This window comes from Leptosomus discolor, chromosome 14 (genome assembly GCF_034619465.1).
Source record: "Leptosomus discolor isolate bLepDis1 chromosome 14, bLepDis1.hap2, whole genome shotgun sequence".
NCBI lineage: Eukaryota > Metazoa > Chordata > Aves > Leptosomiformes > Leptosomidae > Leptosomus > Leptosomus discolor.
In genome coordinates, this window is record NC_141404.1 from 10,811,643 (window position 1) to 10,830,301 (window position 18,659).

General features: G+C 38.3%; 1 protein-coding gene across 1 annotated transcript in view; it reads left to right on the forward strand.

Annotated features, from left to right (window-relative positions):
* Window positions 1-17,395, forward strand: part of MRTFB (myocardin related transcription factor B) — a 56,324-nt gene extending 38,929 nt beyond the window's left edge. Inside the window, exons 7-15 of the mRNA XM_086472875.1 lie at window positions 469-609; window positions 2,098-2,345; window positions 3,909-4,062; window positions 7,244-8,269; window positions 9,673-9,828; window positions 12,752-12,910; window positions 13,215-13,352; window positions 14,771-14,831; window positions 16,830-17,395. Of these exons, the coding sequence (XP_086329001.1) occupies window positions 469-609; window positions 2,098-2,345; window positions 3,909-4,062; window positions 7,244-8,269; window positions 9,673-9,828; window positions 12,752-12,910; window positions 13,215-13,352; window positions 14,771-14,831; window positions 16,830-17,368 (2,622 nt within the window). The 3' untranslated portion in view covers window positions 17,369-17,395. The remainder of the gene's footprint in view (window positions 1-468; window positions 610-2,097; window positions 2,346-3,908; window positions 4,063-7,243; window positions 8,270-9,672; window positions 9,829-12,751; window positions 12,911-13,214; window positions 13,353-14,770; window positions 14,832-16,829) is intronic.
* Window positions 17,396-18,659: the final 1,264 nt, after the last annotated feature.

Below are 18,659 nucleotides of genomic sequence, written 5' to 3' on the forward strand. Positions count from 1 at the left end.
AGCCCTTCCAGGCAGCTTTTTTTTCTACGTTATTATAAATCCTTTTTGGTTATCGTTCTTTTTACCGGCAGAAAAAACCACAATAATTAAGGAAAACATTAATCTTGGAAAAATACTTATGATGATGTACTACAAAAATTGATCTTAAAATAAATTACTGTTTTGCTTTGGTGAAACTAGAAGTAAATCCTGACTGAGTAAATACACGATTTTGAATGCATTTACATGCAGTAGTTAAAATGTAAACTAAGAATTCAAGGTAAGAAAACAGTTTATCTTCTTTGCTACATTTGAAGTGAAGTGTGCCAAAATGTACACAAGAAACTCCTGTTTTCATCATTCCTCCTAAAAATATTTTGTGAATTTGACGTGGTAGTAAATTGTCTTAACCGTTTCACATTTTTTCAATTATTCAGATGGTGGATGTTTTTAATGTTTCTCTTTTTCCTTATATTTTTTTAATACTAGTATCCACCTTTAACCTCTCCAGTTCCTGAATTTCTCAAAACTCCCTCTACAATCGAACAGCATGTTACACGGTCTACTGCTACAAGCACCCTGCCCACAAATACTGTATCTGCAGCAAAGCCCGGGCCAACGTTAGTAAAGGTGGGTATCTGTAATAGTGACGTCTGAGGCCTGTGTTCTTCATCTAGGTCCTTTTCCAACAATACAGTTAATGAAAAAATACACAAGTAATGTTATAGTGCCTGTAACTAACAACAACTTTTATTAGTGTTCAGGAGAACATACTGGGTTGTTGTTGACTGAAAACTTTTGTATGCTACATTGACACTTGTGGGGACAGGCTCATTATTTCAAGAGGTCCTTAAGTACAGTTAACAAAAGTTTTCAAGCAGAGTTATGTATCACATTACTATGGAAGCTCTTAAGAAATAAGAACAGTAGATTTTTGCAATATTGAGTTTCTGCGTTCTAATGGTGAAACTAATCTTTTCTAATCTAGTTTTTTATGGAGAGTAATTTAATAAGAACGAGGCAACTGCATTAATAGTCTACCTATAACCAAACTGGTGAACAGCATTGCTCCTTTTCCGCAACTATTTTCTTAGTTCATTTATTGTATAAGCAGAATGCACTGTGGGAGAGGAGTTATAGTATCCTTGTATTTGAATATCAGAAGAACGTAGTTAATTCTTTTTTCTGCACTGACCTACCTAGCAGCATGGAAAACTTTTTCAAATACAGTTAGAGAGGGGGCTGTGATAGAAGATGTCTGTAAGACCATTTCAGCGACATTGCCAAAGGTCTTCAGCTGTGTGATGATTATATGCGTGTAGACTTCTACCTAACCACGGAAAGTTAATTCTTGGTTAAATTTACAAGGATGACCTGTGGTAGTCAATTTGTAGTATAAATTTAGTTATATCCAGTGAAATCGCTGGACTTGTACCAGCTTACTTATGCAGGAACTTAATGACAAATTCAGATATTCCCCAAAACAGGCTATCTGTGTAACAGATGTGCATGGATCAACACAGGGTTTCTGCTTTGATACCTCCTATATGACTAGGTAACTGCCTTCGACTTTTCATTCAAAATAATTTCAAAGAGCTTGTAAAGTAAGTGGGTTTTACCACATGTGCAGGTATTGCTAGTAAGGATACTGCTGAAATTTTCACGAGTAATCCTCTAATTTATAGGACTGTCTGTCCATGCGTTGAATCTAGACCTGTAAGTACTGACGACCTGCAAATGTTTACAGATGGACTTTTACATACTAGCTGTTACTTGTAAAGAGCTACGTGGCTTTGAACTTAGCTGTTTAAGATTAATGCCTCTTTGCAATGACGGGTCATGACTAGCAGAATCCCTTAGCTTCACTTGTGCCATCTCTTAAAAAAGCAATCACAAACTGTGATTTGATGACCCCTTGTGCACAGTATAAGCCAGCTGGAGTACAATAGCCTTTCAAGGATGGTAAGTGATCCTTTGGGGCAGGTTTGCAGGGGTAATTGTATTCAGCAACTCTTTGCAGTAAATGGGCTCCTGTATGCTTCATCTTTGTACCTTGCATAACTGATTGTAAATGAGATGTCTGTTAGAGTTGTTTCAATCTTTTCCATCCATGAACAGCAAAGCCACCCAAAGAACCCAAATGATAAGCATCGGAGCAAAAAATGTAAAGAACCTAAGCCAAGGGTGAAAAAATTGAAGTATCATCAATACATTCCACCTGATCAGAAAGGTGAGAAAAATGAGCCACAGATGGACTCCAACTATGCTCGTCTGCTACAACAGCAGCAACTGTTTTTGCAGCTGCAGATCCTGAGCCAACAGCAACAACACTACAACTACCAGACAATTCTACCTGCACCGCTGAAGTATGTGAAGCATTGTTTGTGTCCTTTAAAGAAAAGATACGTACATCAGTTATAGACTTCATGCTGTAGAAGTAAATGTGTTTTGCAAATGTTAAGAGACAGCTGGAATCCAAGAAAACTTCAATAGCAGTGTGCATCACTGTGGGTATTATTTGCCTCATTTGACAAGGTGATGAGGTGGTTCTCTTGTTAAAATACTTGTGAAGTCTGATAAGCCTTTAAGTGGTCCTAGTTATTTTTGTGTAACATGGAAACAGAACCTCCTACCTGTCAGATGCATTTTTTCCGACCAGATGCGTATTTGAAACTCAAAAGCATTTACACGAAAGGAAGAAAGTTCTGACACCATTTTCACTCAAATATGACATAGGTAGGCAGAGCAGAAGAGAAGCTTACAGACGATGGCTTTTACAAAGACATGTACTATTTTTGTGTTTTGACTGTCTTTTTACATCAATTTCACAGACCACATTTTTGTAGTTTACAGAAGAGAAGACACGGTCACTTTAAATTAGGTAAAATTTGTGTGTTGTTGATAGTCCTATCAATAATGCTTATATGAGTTCCTCATCAGTGTTGATCTTTAGCACTTTTAACAGTGAGAAGTATACTTTCTGATTTGTAGGTAGAAGCAGCCAGAAAAATAAATCTTCAGAGAGTTGCCAGCATCCTATAGCAGAATGAGAAGCTGGTTGTCTGGGGAGTTTCATTCTCACCATCTAAGACTGATCTTTTCCTAGAAGTGCTTACACTGTAACATGCCACAGTCACGCAACTCTAAATTCAAATTACTTTCAAGTGCTGTTTTTTTTTAAATGAGTTTTCACTTAGTTACTTTTCCTCAGCAAGTGAGGCTAGAAAAGTTAAAGATACCATCTGTGGTTATATTTATAATTAACATGTATCCTAACATTTGAACTAGAGATGTTTCTGCCTGCTTTCCCACGCTTCTTATGTTCCATTTACTGACATTTCAGAAATGTTTCTTCGTAAATCAGCTGAACAAAATAAAAAAGCTGACTTATGATACCTAGTGTAAATGATGGCATTTTTAAAATTTTACAGTTATTTTGAAATCCTTGTATGAGATTCTTCTTACAGCTGATAAAAAAGCATCATCTTCAGAGTAAACTGCCTTCACACCGGTCCTTACTATATATGAACATTGGACATGTATGTAGGGTTGATACATAGAGTTCAATATTGGGGAGCGGGTTATTGATGTCAAACAAAAAATTTAACTAGTTGCCCTAGGTGACGATTAATTTGTATAAACTGATTCTGCAGTCCATGGCATCCTTCAGGGATGCCATGACAATAATAAAAATGCTGAAGCATAAATTAGTATGCTTAACTGAAGAGAGAATAAAATATCAACATAGTACTCTGTTATGTTTTCTTCTCTGTGCTGTTTTACTAAAAATGTTTAATGGTAATGTTTTATGGTAAATGCGTATTTGTAAAAAAATTTGTTCATTAACTTGATAGACACTAGATTCAGAATCGCAGCTTCTTGGTTGAAAATACTGACATTACTGTCCCCCTTCTTCTTATCACTTGAAGGCCACTGAATGACAAACAGAGTAGCAACGGGAATACGCCACTGAATACTTTGAACAACAGTACACCAACATCAGCTGCCAGCTCACCGAGACAGAATAGTAATATTCCTAGCCGGAAACCAGGACCTCTGCCTTCAAGCTTGGATGACTTGAAGGTAAAAAATAAGAGGCATTTGTCCATTCCTGTGCATCGCTATAGGTCATAACCTGCAAACTGCTACTGTCCAGAATAAGCCTGGATATTATTTACTAATGAAAACTGTACTTTTCTCATAACTGTTTAGAATAAGGTTGTCAAAGTTTTCATATACAACTCTTCTGGAGTTAAATATTTGTTAGAGTTGCGGTCAACTGCTCGATGTCCCAACTGGAGACCAGTGACAAGTGGTGTTCCCCAGGGGTCGGGACTGGGGCTACTTAAAATCTCTGTTGGCAGCATGGGCGGTGGCATTGAGTGCACCCTCAGCAGGTTTGCCAACAACACCAAGCTGTGAGGTGCGGTCAGCACGCTGGAGGGAAGGGAGGCCATCCAGAGGGACCTGGACAGGCTGGAGAGGTGGGCCTGTGCAAACCTCATGAAGTTCAACAAGGCCAAGGGCAAGGTCCTGCACATGGGTCGGGGCAATCCCAAGCACAGATACAGGCTGGGGGATGAGTGGATCGAGAGCAGCCCTGCAGAGAAGGACTTGGGGGTGTTGGTGGATGAAAAACTGAGTATGAGCCAGCAATGTGCGCTCGCAGCCCAGAAAGCCAATTGCATCCTGGGCTGCAGGTTGAGGGAGGGGATTCTGCCCCTCTGCTCTGCTCTGATGAGACCCCACCTGCAGGGCTGCGTCCAGCTCTGGGGCCCCCAGTACAAGAAAGACATGGACCTGCTCAAGCGAGTCCAGAGGAGGGCCATGAAGATGATCGGGGTCCAGAGCACCTCCCCTGTGAGGACAGGCTGAGAGAGTTGGGGTTGTTCAGCCTGGAGAGGAGAAGGCTTCAGGGAGACATTCTCGCACCCTTCCAGTGCTTAAAGGGGGGCCTGCAGGAAAGGTGGGGAGGGACTTTATCAGGGAGTGTGGTGATAGGACAAGGGGCAATGGTTTCAGACTGAGGGGGTTGATTTAGATTAGATATTAGGAAGAAGTTCTTCCCTGTGAGGGTGGTGAGGCACTAAAGCAGGTTGCCCAGAGGGGCTGTGGCTGCCCCCTCCCTGGCAGTGCTCAAGGCCAGGCTGGATGGAGCAACCTGGTCTGGTGGGAGGTGTCCCTGCCCATGGCAGAGGGGTTGGAAGTGGATGAGCTTTAAGGTCCCTTCCAACCCAAACCATTTGATGATGATGATGATGATGATTTAGCCTCCTCACGTGTGTATGTTCTAAAAATGACATTTCTTTCCCAAAGAATTAGAAGAGGAAGAAGAATTTCAGACAGATTATATAGGTACATAATTTCATACCTTGGATAAACTATGAGGTGTACTTCATGTGAAGTTCTAGCCCAGGCAGATTTAAACACGGGAACGGTAATGTGACAATTGTAGTGTGTCAATGAAGAGGTTTAGTTAAGCAGTATAAATTAAGAGATGCCCTAATAACAACACATTCAGAGAGGTCCTGCTATAAAACCAACACAGAAATAACGCTAGTGAAAGAGAACAGAAAATAAGAGATCTTGCCACAGTTCAACACATCACCTGAAAATGAACACTAAATTTCCTAAAAGTTTCTTGATGTTATAAATAGCTGTTCAAACTGTTGAAACTGTAATATTAACGCATTGCATAGGATTTTTTTTTTCCTTCAGAAATGCATTAACAGGAATTAATACTGTGAGGGACCTAATGAAAATGAATCTGAAGAAGCTTGTGGGGGTTTAGATGCAGATCCTTCAACAGCAACTACACCAGTGTGCCAAACCTGCGCAGAGGCACAGGGACACCTAGTGGGCAGTTGATTCATTTCTCCCTTCTTTACCAGGGTAGTAAAAGGTTTCTGAGGGATGGGTGTGAGTATTTTCTTAGACTTGAAAAGGTAAAAAAAAAAAGAAGTTTCGGAAGGTCAAATTATCAAGACAGTAATGTATTGTTACCAGTTAAAGCTAATCTTTTAATCTGAAACAATGTAATGCAATTCAAACAACAGTGTTTGAAATAAGCTTTTCAAACTTTAACTTATTAACTATTAACTTTTTAAGATGCTTAAGTTAATATCTGAAATTGTGCTTTGCAGTGATTAAAGCAGTTTCTGCAGAATTTATTAGTATTCCTGCTAATGTGGTAACAGTAACATAAGCCATACTTGCAGACCTGCTGGTGGTGGGTTTAACACTGAATCATCTAAATCAGTTCTGATTAAGAATTCAGAAATGCGTTGTTGAAACACAGAAAAATTGGAATGCACTTTCAAGCAAATGCAGAGGACACCAAACTGGGGGAAACAGCTGATAATCAGTGTTAGGTAGACAGTTATTTAACCTAAAATTACTGTCGTTCTTGGAGATATTAAATGGACTGCTGTGACTTTTCATCATTTCCAAATCATGAAGACCTGTAATTTAACTCTAGACTGGTGAAGTACTGAAGTATTACTGATGTCACTGCCTTTTATTCTTTTAGAGGTGGTTCTAATACACATACAGCCCAGACACTCTACAGTTAGATTTGGTGTGTATATATATCATAAACAGAAACCATTCTTTGTGACTGTTCTTTTTTTAACTGATATTTTGAAGCATAAAATTAATTTACACTCAGCACATTTGCACTTCACTTTGTAAGCTTATTGGAGAATTGTGAACACTTTTCCATCAGAAATTCAAGTACTTTTGACTGCTTATACTTTTTAAGTGTAAAAGAAACTGAGAGGGCACACAGCTGTAACTATTCAGTTGCTAATTAGACAGAGCGAGCCTTTTGTGTTTGGATCTATTGAATCATCCAACTGACCTGATAAAACTTCTCAGAAATGGATCTGTCTTGATGGTGTAACAAAGAGGTTTAGCATGCTTTTATCTGCACTGCTGCCATCGTCTACAGGTTTGCTTCAGAAGCTGTTAGTCCAGAATTGGAGCTGTATGGTCATTTTTTCATTTTGAATATTATGAAAAAACAGCTTAACTTTGCTACTATTTATTGTACAAGAACTGAACACTACTAAGGTTTTGGCCACTTAAACAGTAAGTAGCAGGTCATGGAAATGTGGTCATGGATCATGCATGCTGTCAGAACCCAGTGTAATAACTAGCAAATGTGTTGAAAAACAATTTTTCTTACTAAGATTTAATAAGGTAGAAGGTATACAAATAAGTTTTAATATATTATTTTTTACTATCGTGTTTAATTTTATTTCAGGTAGCAGAGCTTAAAATGGAGTTGAAATTGAGGGGATTACCAGTGTCTGGAACAAAAACAGATCTTATTGAGCGTCTGAAACCCTATCAAGATCTTAATAACAATGGGGTTGCCACTACTAGCTCTGTTACAGTAACCACTTCTACTGGGGCCACAGGTAACACTGGAGAAGTGACTGTGGCATTTTCTGTTGCAACGCTAAATAAACCAGTGGCTAATACGATATCCAGCTTTCCTCCAGAAAAAACATCTACCGGACCTGGATGCAAAGTAGTAAATACTGAAAACATTAGCTCTCCTTTGCCTATATCTCCTTCTCCTTCAGAACAATCTAGTCTAAGCACAGATGATACTAGTATGGCAGATACTTTCACAGAAATGATGACTATGATGTCGCCATCCCAGTTCCTAAGTACTTCACCACTAAGAGCAAATATGAGTGATGATAATCAGAATCGCAGTAGTGGAAGCACCTCAACCATGGAGTTTGATGTAGCAGAAAAGGACCGCAAGCTTCAAGAAAAAGAAAAGCAGATTGAAGAGCTCAAAAGGAAACTGGAACAAGAGCAAAAACTTGTGGAAGTACTGAAAATGCAACTGGAGGTTGAAAAACGGGGACAACAGCAACAGTCTCAGACTTCTGGTAACTCAGCTGCTTTGGAACAAAAGCAATTCAGTGCTGCTGTCAAAGATGAAAATGCTCTTACTGACTGTTCTAATACAAGTCAATCTGTACCTGTAGCTAGTCATTCTTTAGGACAATCAGTATATACTAGCGGCCAGAATCCAGTTGCCAAAAAGGCAGTTGTTATCAAGCAGGAGATACCCGTGGCCAAAGCTGAACCTCAGAATGCCATTTCTCAATTTTATGTTAATCCACAGAGGCAGCCGCAAACTGCAGTTGTTGCCCAACCTCAAGCTTTATTAACTACCCAAGGAACTGCACAGCTGCTCCTTCCACTATCTATCCAGGGACCGAATTCTACCACTGCAGTGCAGCTACCAGTTGGAAATATAAAGCTGCAGGTAAGGGTGTTTTTCATCATGTAAAATGCATGGCACTATTTGCATAATTTAGTATGAATAGATAAATGTGCTGCTTGTAAGATAAACTTAAAAATCAGGCTTACCCTGTTTCTACTTTAGAGAGAAGAGTAGGAAAACTTCAGAGCCAATCTTTTTATAACTTATTCTAGTACTTGCTTTCTTTGCCACTTTTGTTCCCAGATACTCTTTCCTGAAAAGTAATTGTCTGCCATGTACTGCCTCCATGCACACCTGGTTTTTATTTATATCAGCATCTACCACCATTTTGTTAACTCCAAATTGTAATAGAGCGCCACAAACTCAGTACTTCACTTTGAGGTCTACCTGTTTGCAAAACGTGTGTTTGAACTTCCGTGTGTGGTGATGGCTGATTATATTTAAAAATGTGAATGCTAGGTTGTAAAACTCCAGTGGAGTTATAAAAAGAAAACAATACACAAATACTGTTTTCTAGGCTGATTATAGGTAGTATGACAGTGAATAAATACAGCATAAACCAAGACAGGTTGTAAATAAAGAACGGTAAGAGTAATCTAATGAAGCTGCAAGAGTTTAACCTGTTGGTCTAAGGTAGAATTAAGCATGTACTTCCCAGTGGCTCTGTTGGGACATAGATGGATGTAATCTCCTGCCACCCACATAGTTACTGTGCCAGCAAAGTATTCTTTCAGCTCCAGCGTGTACTTCGATGATGGGGCATTGTGGGCCTAGGCTTTGGTGCTAGCATGTATGCTATCACATTTAGAAATACTTATGAAGGCTGTAAAATTCTGATAGGGATGGGCCCCATAGTTCACAGTGCAAGAGCTGTTCCTGGTAGCTATGCACCCAGAGAGATCTTTTTCTAAATTGTTCTAAAACCCCACTAGAATTCTGTAACAACCTTAATCAGCTTGTTCTGGTGTTTCAGTTCACTTCACTGATATTGCAGAAAGTTTTCCTAGCTACCAGCTAAAGTTGTCTTTCCTGAGGTTAGACAAGCTTCTTGCCTTTCAGTGGCCATGAAAAACTACTATGATCTTCTTAAAAACAACCCTTTTCTAGATTCATTAGTTTTGTCTTTCTGGTTACTCAAACCCAGTTCTTATAGTTCTTTCTTACTGGTTATGCTCTATCTCTTATTATTTTCATTGCTCTCTACTGGAACCCCTCCAGTTTGTCTTATCTTTCTTAAACTCTATTGGCAAAATAAACACCACCTTTTAGCTGGGAACTCAGCAGTTCCAAACAGAGTAAAAATTTTTTCTCTTACACACAGTTCACACTCATCCTTCCCAGAATACATGCTATTGCTATTCTGCATAACCTGTGCAATAGATTTTTACATGGTGTAATTTACTGTGAGATACAAATGATGCAAATATTTTATCTTCATCCTTTAGGCTCAATCACAAGCTGGAATACAGACCCCATCACAAATACCTGCTCCTATTTCTTCCTCTAGCCTGGTCCAGACAGCACCTCAGATGCATACTCCACAATCAAAACAAAATGCCATCACGCAGCATGCACTTGGTCAGACCCAACAAATCAGAAAGGTTTGTGGATAGCGATAAGCATTAAGATAAATAGTTGTGTAATCTAATTCTAGGCAGTGCTTTTATAATCTTTTATGTGTCTCATAAATGGTCAAGGCACCTAACATCTCTGTACCATGTTTTTCTGTGTGATACAATGGGCTTGTAACTCCTCGTCTTTCTAAAATTTTAGTCCATGCAGGACTTTTTATTTTTCAGTTGCAAATAAATACATAAGGCTAAAGACTTTTTCTCTTAATGGTACTCTTATGGCACCGCTCTTACTATGTTCTTTCTCATGCTTGGCACAAGTGGTATATCAGGTACTGCAGTCAGTTTCTCTTACTTGCCACTGTCTCAAAATGGAAGATTCTTGTAGGTAGTTTTTAAGAGAAAGCTGTTACCTATGGCCACAGAGATTCTATTGTTTTACAGGAGTTCCTTTTAGTTCTGCTTTCCTTGCTGATTTCATCCTTACTTACAAAGCAAGCTATGGACTCAGATACTGCGGGTAGCAATTCCAGTGAGTCAATACCACCATACCTACGAAACATCTCTTCCTGAGGAGTGCAGGGAATGATCCTACTCTTCCTTTCTACCCAAAACAATCAGCTCTGAAATTTCCCATTCCAAAACAGGTATTCATCAGCACTGGATGCACAGCTGTGAGTGCCAATCCAGTTGTGTTTATACAGTAACTGATATCAAGCCATCAGCACCAGTCATCACAAAAGAAAAGTCTTTGAGCCTCTTCCAGGCTGACCTCTATTATTAAGAACTCGGAGGTTGGGTTTGGACCTTTATTGCATCCTTCTCAGTGCTATCAACTCTAAGGCTCCTATCACTTAGGACGACAAGGTTTTTCAGCCTGCCCCAAGGAAAGGATAATTCAGAAACAACTGCTGTTTCAAGATGAAGAGGGTATTTTTTACAGTATGTTATGTAACTGTTATGAAATATCTCAGTCTTCAAAGTTTGTATTTCAGTTTATACATATCTACATCATAAAAGCCATGTTCGGATGTGATTTGGAGCTTATACCCGTGCAGTGTCCTCTAATCTGCTTCTGCTAAGGCTCTTATTCCAGATAAGAATTTACTTAGAAGATGTACGATTACGCCCTGCCATTCTCTAGACAGCTGGATAATAAAGGGGAACACAACTAAATGAGCATCATCACTCTTCAGGCTTCTTGTTCAGTCTCATTTAATTTCATGGACATTGGCGTTATCCTACAGAAGTCAAAACTGACATATACCCAAAAAAGCAGATTTCATCCAGGTCCTGTGGGATTTGGTGAGGGGCTAATCTTACCTTGTTAATTTGACAGGTCCCGTATAGAAATTTTCCAGTTATCCCGAAGCACGTACTTGTGCCAGAGACTAGCAGTTTGCTTCCTTTGCTGTCTATAAGTGCCTTGAAATGATTGCAGGACATAACCAAGAATTGTACCCTCTGGTCTTTCCCCCATTAAGATCAGTTGTCATGGAGACCACATAGTTCCCAGCAGACTTTAGTTTGCATCTGGCTATCCTGGAGCTGAACAGCTTGCCTACCCTAGCTGTTTCTCTCGCACACCTACTGCCATCTTTTACATAGGAAACCAGGCAATGTAATTGCATGGTTTTACATCAAAGTGTAAAATTCTGATGGGATACAATAGATCAGGATAGTCCTAATGCATTCAGCATTAGATCTACCTGTCTGCTGTTCGCATTTCATGAGGCTTGGGTATTTCAGCAGGCAGACTGAGCTAATGAACTGTGAGTGAGTAATGCTATGTACTAATTTAACACTTTTTAGTGAAGCTGGTCTTCATAATAGTGATCATCTCCATAAATAATTGTTTTCCAGAACTGGTTTCCTTTGAATTCATCTAGACTTTCTCAGGTAGCTCAGATTTTTATGCAAACGAGCTGATTATTCTGTTTTCTCCTCCAAACTTGAGGTGTCTCTTCACATGGTAGCTACCACATGGCCCTTGTGTTCAATTCATTCGGTAATAAGGAGACATCTCCACAGCCATTCATCTCAGTGGTAGACAGCTGGGAAGTACAACAGTTTTCTCACAGATGATCCAGATGGCTAACAAAAAATGTATTAAACCCTCTCACAGCAGACTTAATTTGGTATTCGGACTGTACACCACAAAGCTTATCCTAGCTTTATCTCCACCGCCAATCAGATTTGTCACACCTTTGTCATAAAGGTATCTGGGAGTGATACAGCATTTAAAAGAACAGTCCTATGGACTCATACATTCATAGCTCCTCTTCGTCTCCCTTTAAGTTAAAAATATGAGAAGTAGGATACCGCTTGGAGGCATTTGCAATGAGCATATGGACTGTCAGTTGAAGAAATACAGTTTATCTACCAGTAACCAAATTTACAGTTGATACCCAAGTTCATCAGTTGTATCTTTTGCTTCTCCCTCACTACTCATAGACATCTGCAGTTAAAAGAAATTACAACTTACATGGCACAAACCAAACCATTCTGTCTTAAAACAGGCAGCATAGGACAAGTGTGGATACAGACAGAGTTTGTATCAGGCCAGAAATAAGTTCAGTTTATTGACTGTCCACTAGGTGGAGAAATCGTGCATACAGTATTAAACTGTTCCATAGTCTTCAGAATGTATTTCAGAAAAATTATATTACACTTTCCTCATGCTTCCTGGAAAATCACAGGAAAATATTTTTAGTGATGAGTGATGAACGAAAGCATGTCACGGCACAAAGCTTCTTTCAAAGAGTAATTGTTCTAGATTTACAAGTTAGTCCACTGGAGGGAAAAATCAGTACAAGTAACCTTCCCTTAATAGGGAATTTAAGCAAGCATGTAAAAAAAAAAGAAGTCTTAAACTTTATTAATGTCATTTACCCAATGTTATTAATTTTTTAAAAAAAACACAACCAAAGACTGATATATTAATCCTTTACAGGTTTTTCCACCTACCACATCAAATACAGTATTTTCCTATCAGACTGCACCAGTTACAACTCCTTCACAATCTTTTATTAATAAAACATCAAACTCTAACATTCACACTGGTGGTAATCAGGTCCCCTCTGTGCAGAATGGACCAGCTACTCCTAATAAGGTAAGGTTGGCCTAACAATGTTCCATAAACTTCAGTTTTATATTATTATTCTTAAATAATACATGACTATGTACATATTGCAGTTCACTCGAGGAAAGATTTTTTCTGGATTTTAATAATGCATATATGTATGTATGTGTGAGAAAAATAAACTAGTATTTTATCCCTCTGATTACCTATGCTACTGTTATTTGTAAATATGTAGATTAGTAAAACAAATTAGGATGATCTGTAGACCTTGATACATCACATCTTGAATTCACTAAAATGTATTGTTTAGTCATTATTTTGTTATTTCACACAGCCTGGGTCTCCATCTCAAGCCCAGCCTTATATTGTTCAACAATCCCTCTTCAACAACACAGTGTCCAAGACAAAAGATCCTCCTCGTTATGAAGAGGCCATAAAACAGACCCGCAATATTCAGACATCACACCGTGAGGTAGTTATTTTCTCCTGTTTAGTCTACTAAAATGATTTTTTTTTTCTTTAAAATTATCAAAGCCATTGCTTATTTTAGTTTTTTGTTTGGTGTTACGATTTTCTAGCGTACCCTGTTTATACAGGACTCCTGTTTCATGATTCTTTTTATTAAAGCAACAGACATGTAAATAAGTCTTACAGTATCCAGTTGGTGATATATATAATTGGGATAATGCTGCTATTGCTACTTAACAATAACTAGCCTTCAACTGACTTGTTTCAAGGATGTATGATACACAAACTTCAAAGAGAGAAAATATACTAATTATTTTCCCAAGTGAGTAAACTTGAGAATATGTGTGTGTTTATACACACTTAGGGAAACATACATATACATGAACATAGGTGCTTGCTTGAAAAGAGCCTAGCTTTAGTAAGCTTGATGAATAATCTACGGAGTGCTTTATCAGTTTACCATGATACTCTTCACATTGGAGGAGAGTTGCAAACAAAACTTAGGAGCATCCCTAACCTCATGTGTTTCAGAACTATCCCAAAAGATAAAACCTTGTAGCGACTTAGTACTGGTTGCTGGTTTTGCAGTGGCAAATGCTCAGGCAGAAGCATGGGTATCTAATGCCATTTCAGACGTTCTTGGCATGTGTGAGCCATCCTCACAGTGAAGGCACACAGGTCTTCTTATGTGACTCTCACTACCAGTTAGTGAGGTGCCCCCCCACTGGCCTCTTTCCAGGAGCTCGATCTCCTGATGACAAATTGCTTCCCAACTCCAGAGTATAACCAATGTTCTAAAACACTGTTTGAATTTTGAGACCATCATAAAAGTCTCCACTTTTCCTAGACTGTTTTTGAAAGAATGGGTTTGTGGGCATTTTGTTACCTTTTGCTTAAGGTTCAGATATTCAGGAGATGGCTGTTGAAAACAAACAGATAAACAGTTGATGAAAACTTCTCCCCCTTTAAAAAATGAAAGGACATGAATCTACAATGGAAAAAATCCCCCAACATCCTTAACAAAATGCATCTTACATGATGGCTATTCATGGGGTATCTCTGGGGGGTGCACCCTGAACTGCTTTCTCTCAAAGTCCTGCAGTTGACTTACCCTGGTACAAAACAGAGTTAATAATTCTCCTTCTTATCCCTAGTTTTCTGCACCTCTCTTCTGGGTTGCCTTCATGAAATCTTTGTCTTGCTTTTCAGATTTTTTCCCTATTCCTTTGTACTGAAACTGACCACAGGGGTTACAAGTGTGTCTCCAAACTATTCCTCTGTTTTCTAGATTGACAGTTTCATATGAAGAATTTTAGTCTTGATCATAGGTTAGTACTTTATACTATTGAGAGAAGCTAGGATCAGTCAGCTTAAGAAAAAACACTACATGAAAAATAATAACCCTTTTCTCATGCACTACAGATTTCCAGTGCGCACAGTCAGCAGATGGATGATCTTTTTGATATTCTCATCAAGAGCGGAGGTAAGCTAATTGACATCTGTGTGATTCAGAGGTTTAAAACCTTATAATAAAATCTTAGTGCTATAATCAAATGAATTAAATGAAAGAATTCTTCCAGGGAGAGGAGGTAGAAGCTATCCAGCCTGGAGGAAAATAGTGGTTTTGAAAGTTTGCAATAATTATCTGTTAAAGAAAACATTTACCGAAACACATACAGTCAATCTGCTATGGAACTTCTCTGCTTGTAAATTAGCCCAGGCAGACCTTTGCAATAATCCACACAGCAGTCAAACAATTAAAATAAAATCTTAAGTTAGCACGGACATACGTTATCAAAATTGGAAAACTTGAGCAAGTCCATATAATGTATGGTGAAGTTACACAGAATATAGAATAAAGTAAGAGTTAAAGCATGTTGATACTAAAATTTCATTAAACATAACCATGTATTATAAACTCTAAACATCAAATGTACATTACTGGGAAAAGAATGTATGAACTAGATAAGAGACATTAGTGAACAACAACCTTCTATATCAGTTAGAATAAGGGAGCTATCAGAAAGGAACTGAAATAACTCAAGTAATATACACAGTAGCTTTGCGGTAAAAGAAGGAAGCTTTCGGGCATAATTGGGCTTTGTAGACTAAGCCGCCATTATAATACTGGGAAATGTTCTGGTGCCAAGCAATTCAATTAACTTAATGCTTTGTACTACTGTCATGTAGGGATCTTGACAGCAGTGAATGCCAGGACAGAAATGACTGATCGTAGGCTATTACAAGATTTTAGCCATATTCTAAACATCAAAGTATTTTCTCTTTTTCAAAGGAAATTGCAAAGTCAGCTGAAGAAAATGCAGTAGACACTGACAGACTGAGATAAGTGACCTGTGCAGTGAACAACTCAAGCTAAATTACAAAAATGCTTTCAGTGCTTTTATTAAAATATTGCATGGGTAGTTGGAAGAAGTTCTACCTCTGAAACAGAGGATTTAGGAAACAGTGGTGTGCTTGCTTAAATGTTTGCTTCAAAATTACATTACTAAACCTATTCGGTCTAAAAGGTAACAACTGCTCCACATTTGCAAAGTTGCAATAAAAAAGCAAACATCTCCCTATCATCTTTATGAAAAGCGAAGTAAAGCATTCAGGACTCTTGCACTTATGTGAGTGAGTTCTACACTGAAAAATGTTTAGTCTGTTAACGTACTTCAAGAGAATGATGTGGCCTGTTCAGTAATACTTTGTTCTTACTAAGAAAACATTTTAATAGAGGCTCCTACAGGTTTTAAGGATGTGGCTTTTGCTTGGAAAACTGGTGTAAAATATATTGTCAGGTATATTTTTGCTGGCAGAAAGATCACCTGTGCTAGGGGATTTATTTGCATATTCTGGTCTGTCTAATCTTGGTTTTGGACTCCAATCACATATAAGAATTAATTGGAACTTCACTTTTGCTTTATTTCCTTTTATTGTTACTGCCACTTTCTTACATGGAACTTCTTGACAGAAGAGTAGTTTTAGATTCTAGAAACAGGAATAAATGCATCCTAATCACATCAGTAGATCTCTTAGATTCTAATTCATCAAGGTGAACAACACTACTAAACAGGGATGGAACTGAAAATTGGTTCATGTACTCTCCTCTAAATGAGGTAATGTGTTACTTCCCCAATAATTCTAATTAGTCAGAAGAACTATAAACATGAAGGAGGTGAAGATAACATTTAGAAAATGGTTTATTTTTTCATCAGTATAAATACTCTAATTGGCTGAAGTATTACTGAAAGCAGAACTCTGGAATGTGTTTTAAAATACTTTGTTGTTCACAGAGTACCTGACATAGTCTGATGTATGTAGTTTTAGTATTATCAGAATAACAGAATGACTCTTACTCCATTGAGTTCACTGTGGATGCACCTCAAAGTGGGCAAAAAAGGGGTGGAAGTTGTGAGCCTAAGGACATATGTCATTATCTTTTCTGAATTCAATAGTGGGGTTTTTTTTTTAATTACAGAGATTTCCCTTCCAATAAAGGAGGAACCATCTCCCATTTCTAAAATGAGACCAGTAACAGCCAACATCACTACAATGCCAGTGAATACAGTGATATCCCGCCCACCACCACAAATCCAAATGGCCCCTCCTCCTGTGTCCTTAGAACCAACAACCAGCTTGTCTATAAGTTTGGAAAACCAACTTGAAGCCCTCTTGGATGGAACTTTACCATCAGGTAATGAAATTCCTCAACTGACAAGCAGTAATGAGGATAGAGAGTCATTTTCTTTAATTGAAGACCTCCAGAATGATCTGCTTCATCACTCCAGCATTTTAGATCACTCTCATTCACCCATGGAAACATCCGACCCACAGTTTACCACTAATAATTCTTGTCTGTCTCTTGACCTTCCTGATACAAATTTGGACAATATGGAATGGCTAGACATCACAATGCCCAGCTCCTCATCTGGACTCACTCCCCTCAGTTCTACTGCCCCCAGCGTGTTTTCCACTGACTTCCTAGATCCACAAGATCTACAGTTGCACTGGGATTAAGCTATAGCCAATGAGAGCACGACCTGCGAGACTCTTTACAGCAGAGGTCCATTATTATACCATTCTGATTGCAGTTAAGATGAATTAAGACAGTAGTGTTCAGAAGAACAAATGCTTGAAGATAATTCCTTATTGATTTTCAAGTTTACAACAGTGAATTACTTTATGCTCCTATCAGTAATGCAGATCAGGGCCCTCTGAAAGCTGTATCTCACAAGATTAAAAGTACCCCAAGGTAAATGCATCACAAATATTTAAGAAAGAAGTTATGTCTCTGACTGTGTAATGCTTAAATGAGCAACACAACATGGCTAAACAAATGAGATGTCAACTGTCTGTATTGACAGTGAGCGAATGATTGGGGCAGGGTGAGGTATCACTGCATTTCATTGTTCCTGTGGACAGCCTGAGCCAGGTTCAAAATCAATTGCGAGGGCAAAGGCAAGTAGAAGCACTGGCTGGTTCAGTGAAATTTCATATATCTAGTCTCTTAATTAGTTCAAGTTGTTTTTATATTTTGGTTTTGTGGTTTTTAAAAACTCTTCCCCCGTTCTTTAATCATGAGGGAAGAACTCAACTGCATCCAAAGGGATATTAAGTGTAACTGCAAGAAATCCACTGTAGCTACACCAGGTAAATTGAGAACACTGAATTTTCTATAGCAATGCTCTGGATTTAATAGCTAGGTTTTAATGTGTATATCAGACAGTTATTTGTATACTCTTTTAACTTTGTATAGCTTATTTTTGTGAACAGAGGGGAACAGTGGTCTTCAAACAAGGGATTACTATAACAGAAATAGTAAATACCCTAATTGAGTTTGTGTTTGAGGATATTTGTTAGATCATTGAATCCAGTATCTCAGCATATTAGAACAGTTTGAGGAAGTAGAAAAGTTTAATTAATGCTGTTCTGCACTATGATCCTGCAAGCATCTATGCAAGAATAGTCCCATTGCCTTCAGTAAAAGATGTTTGTAGGATCAGACCAAGTTGCAGGAGACAATACTGACAGGACAGCCGTTATTTCTTAATGAATACTTTTATCTGTTGAACAGCATTGTCTACCACTACATAACATCAGGGAAGCTAAGCAGAGAAGCTGCTCAGTGAGAATCCTAAACAGCAGTATCAGGACATACCGTTTTGTGATAAGAAGGCATATGTCATACCCAAAACAGATAATAGCAAAAATTAAGCTCTTACCTCACAGCACAGCACATTAATTGTTTTTTTTTAAGACCTTAGTTGTTTTTTTTCAGAGTCTGTTTTCCAACTGCTTTCATAACAAA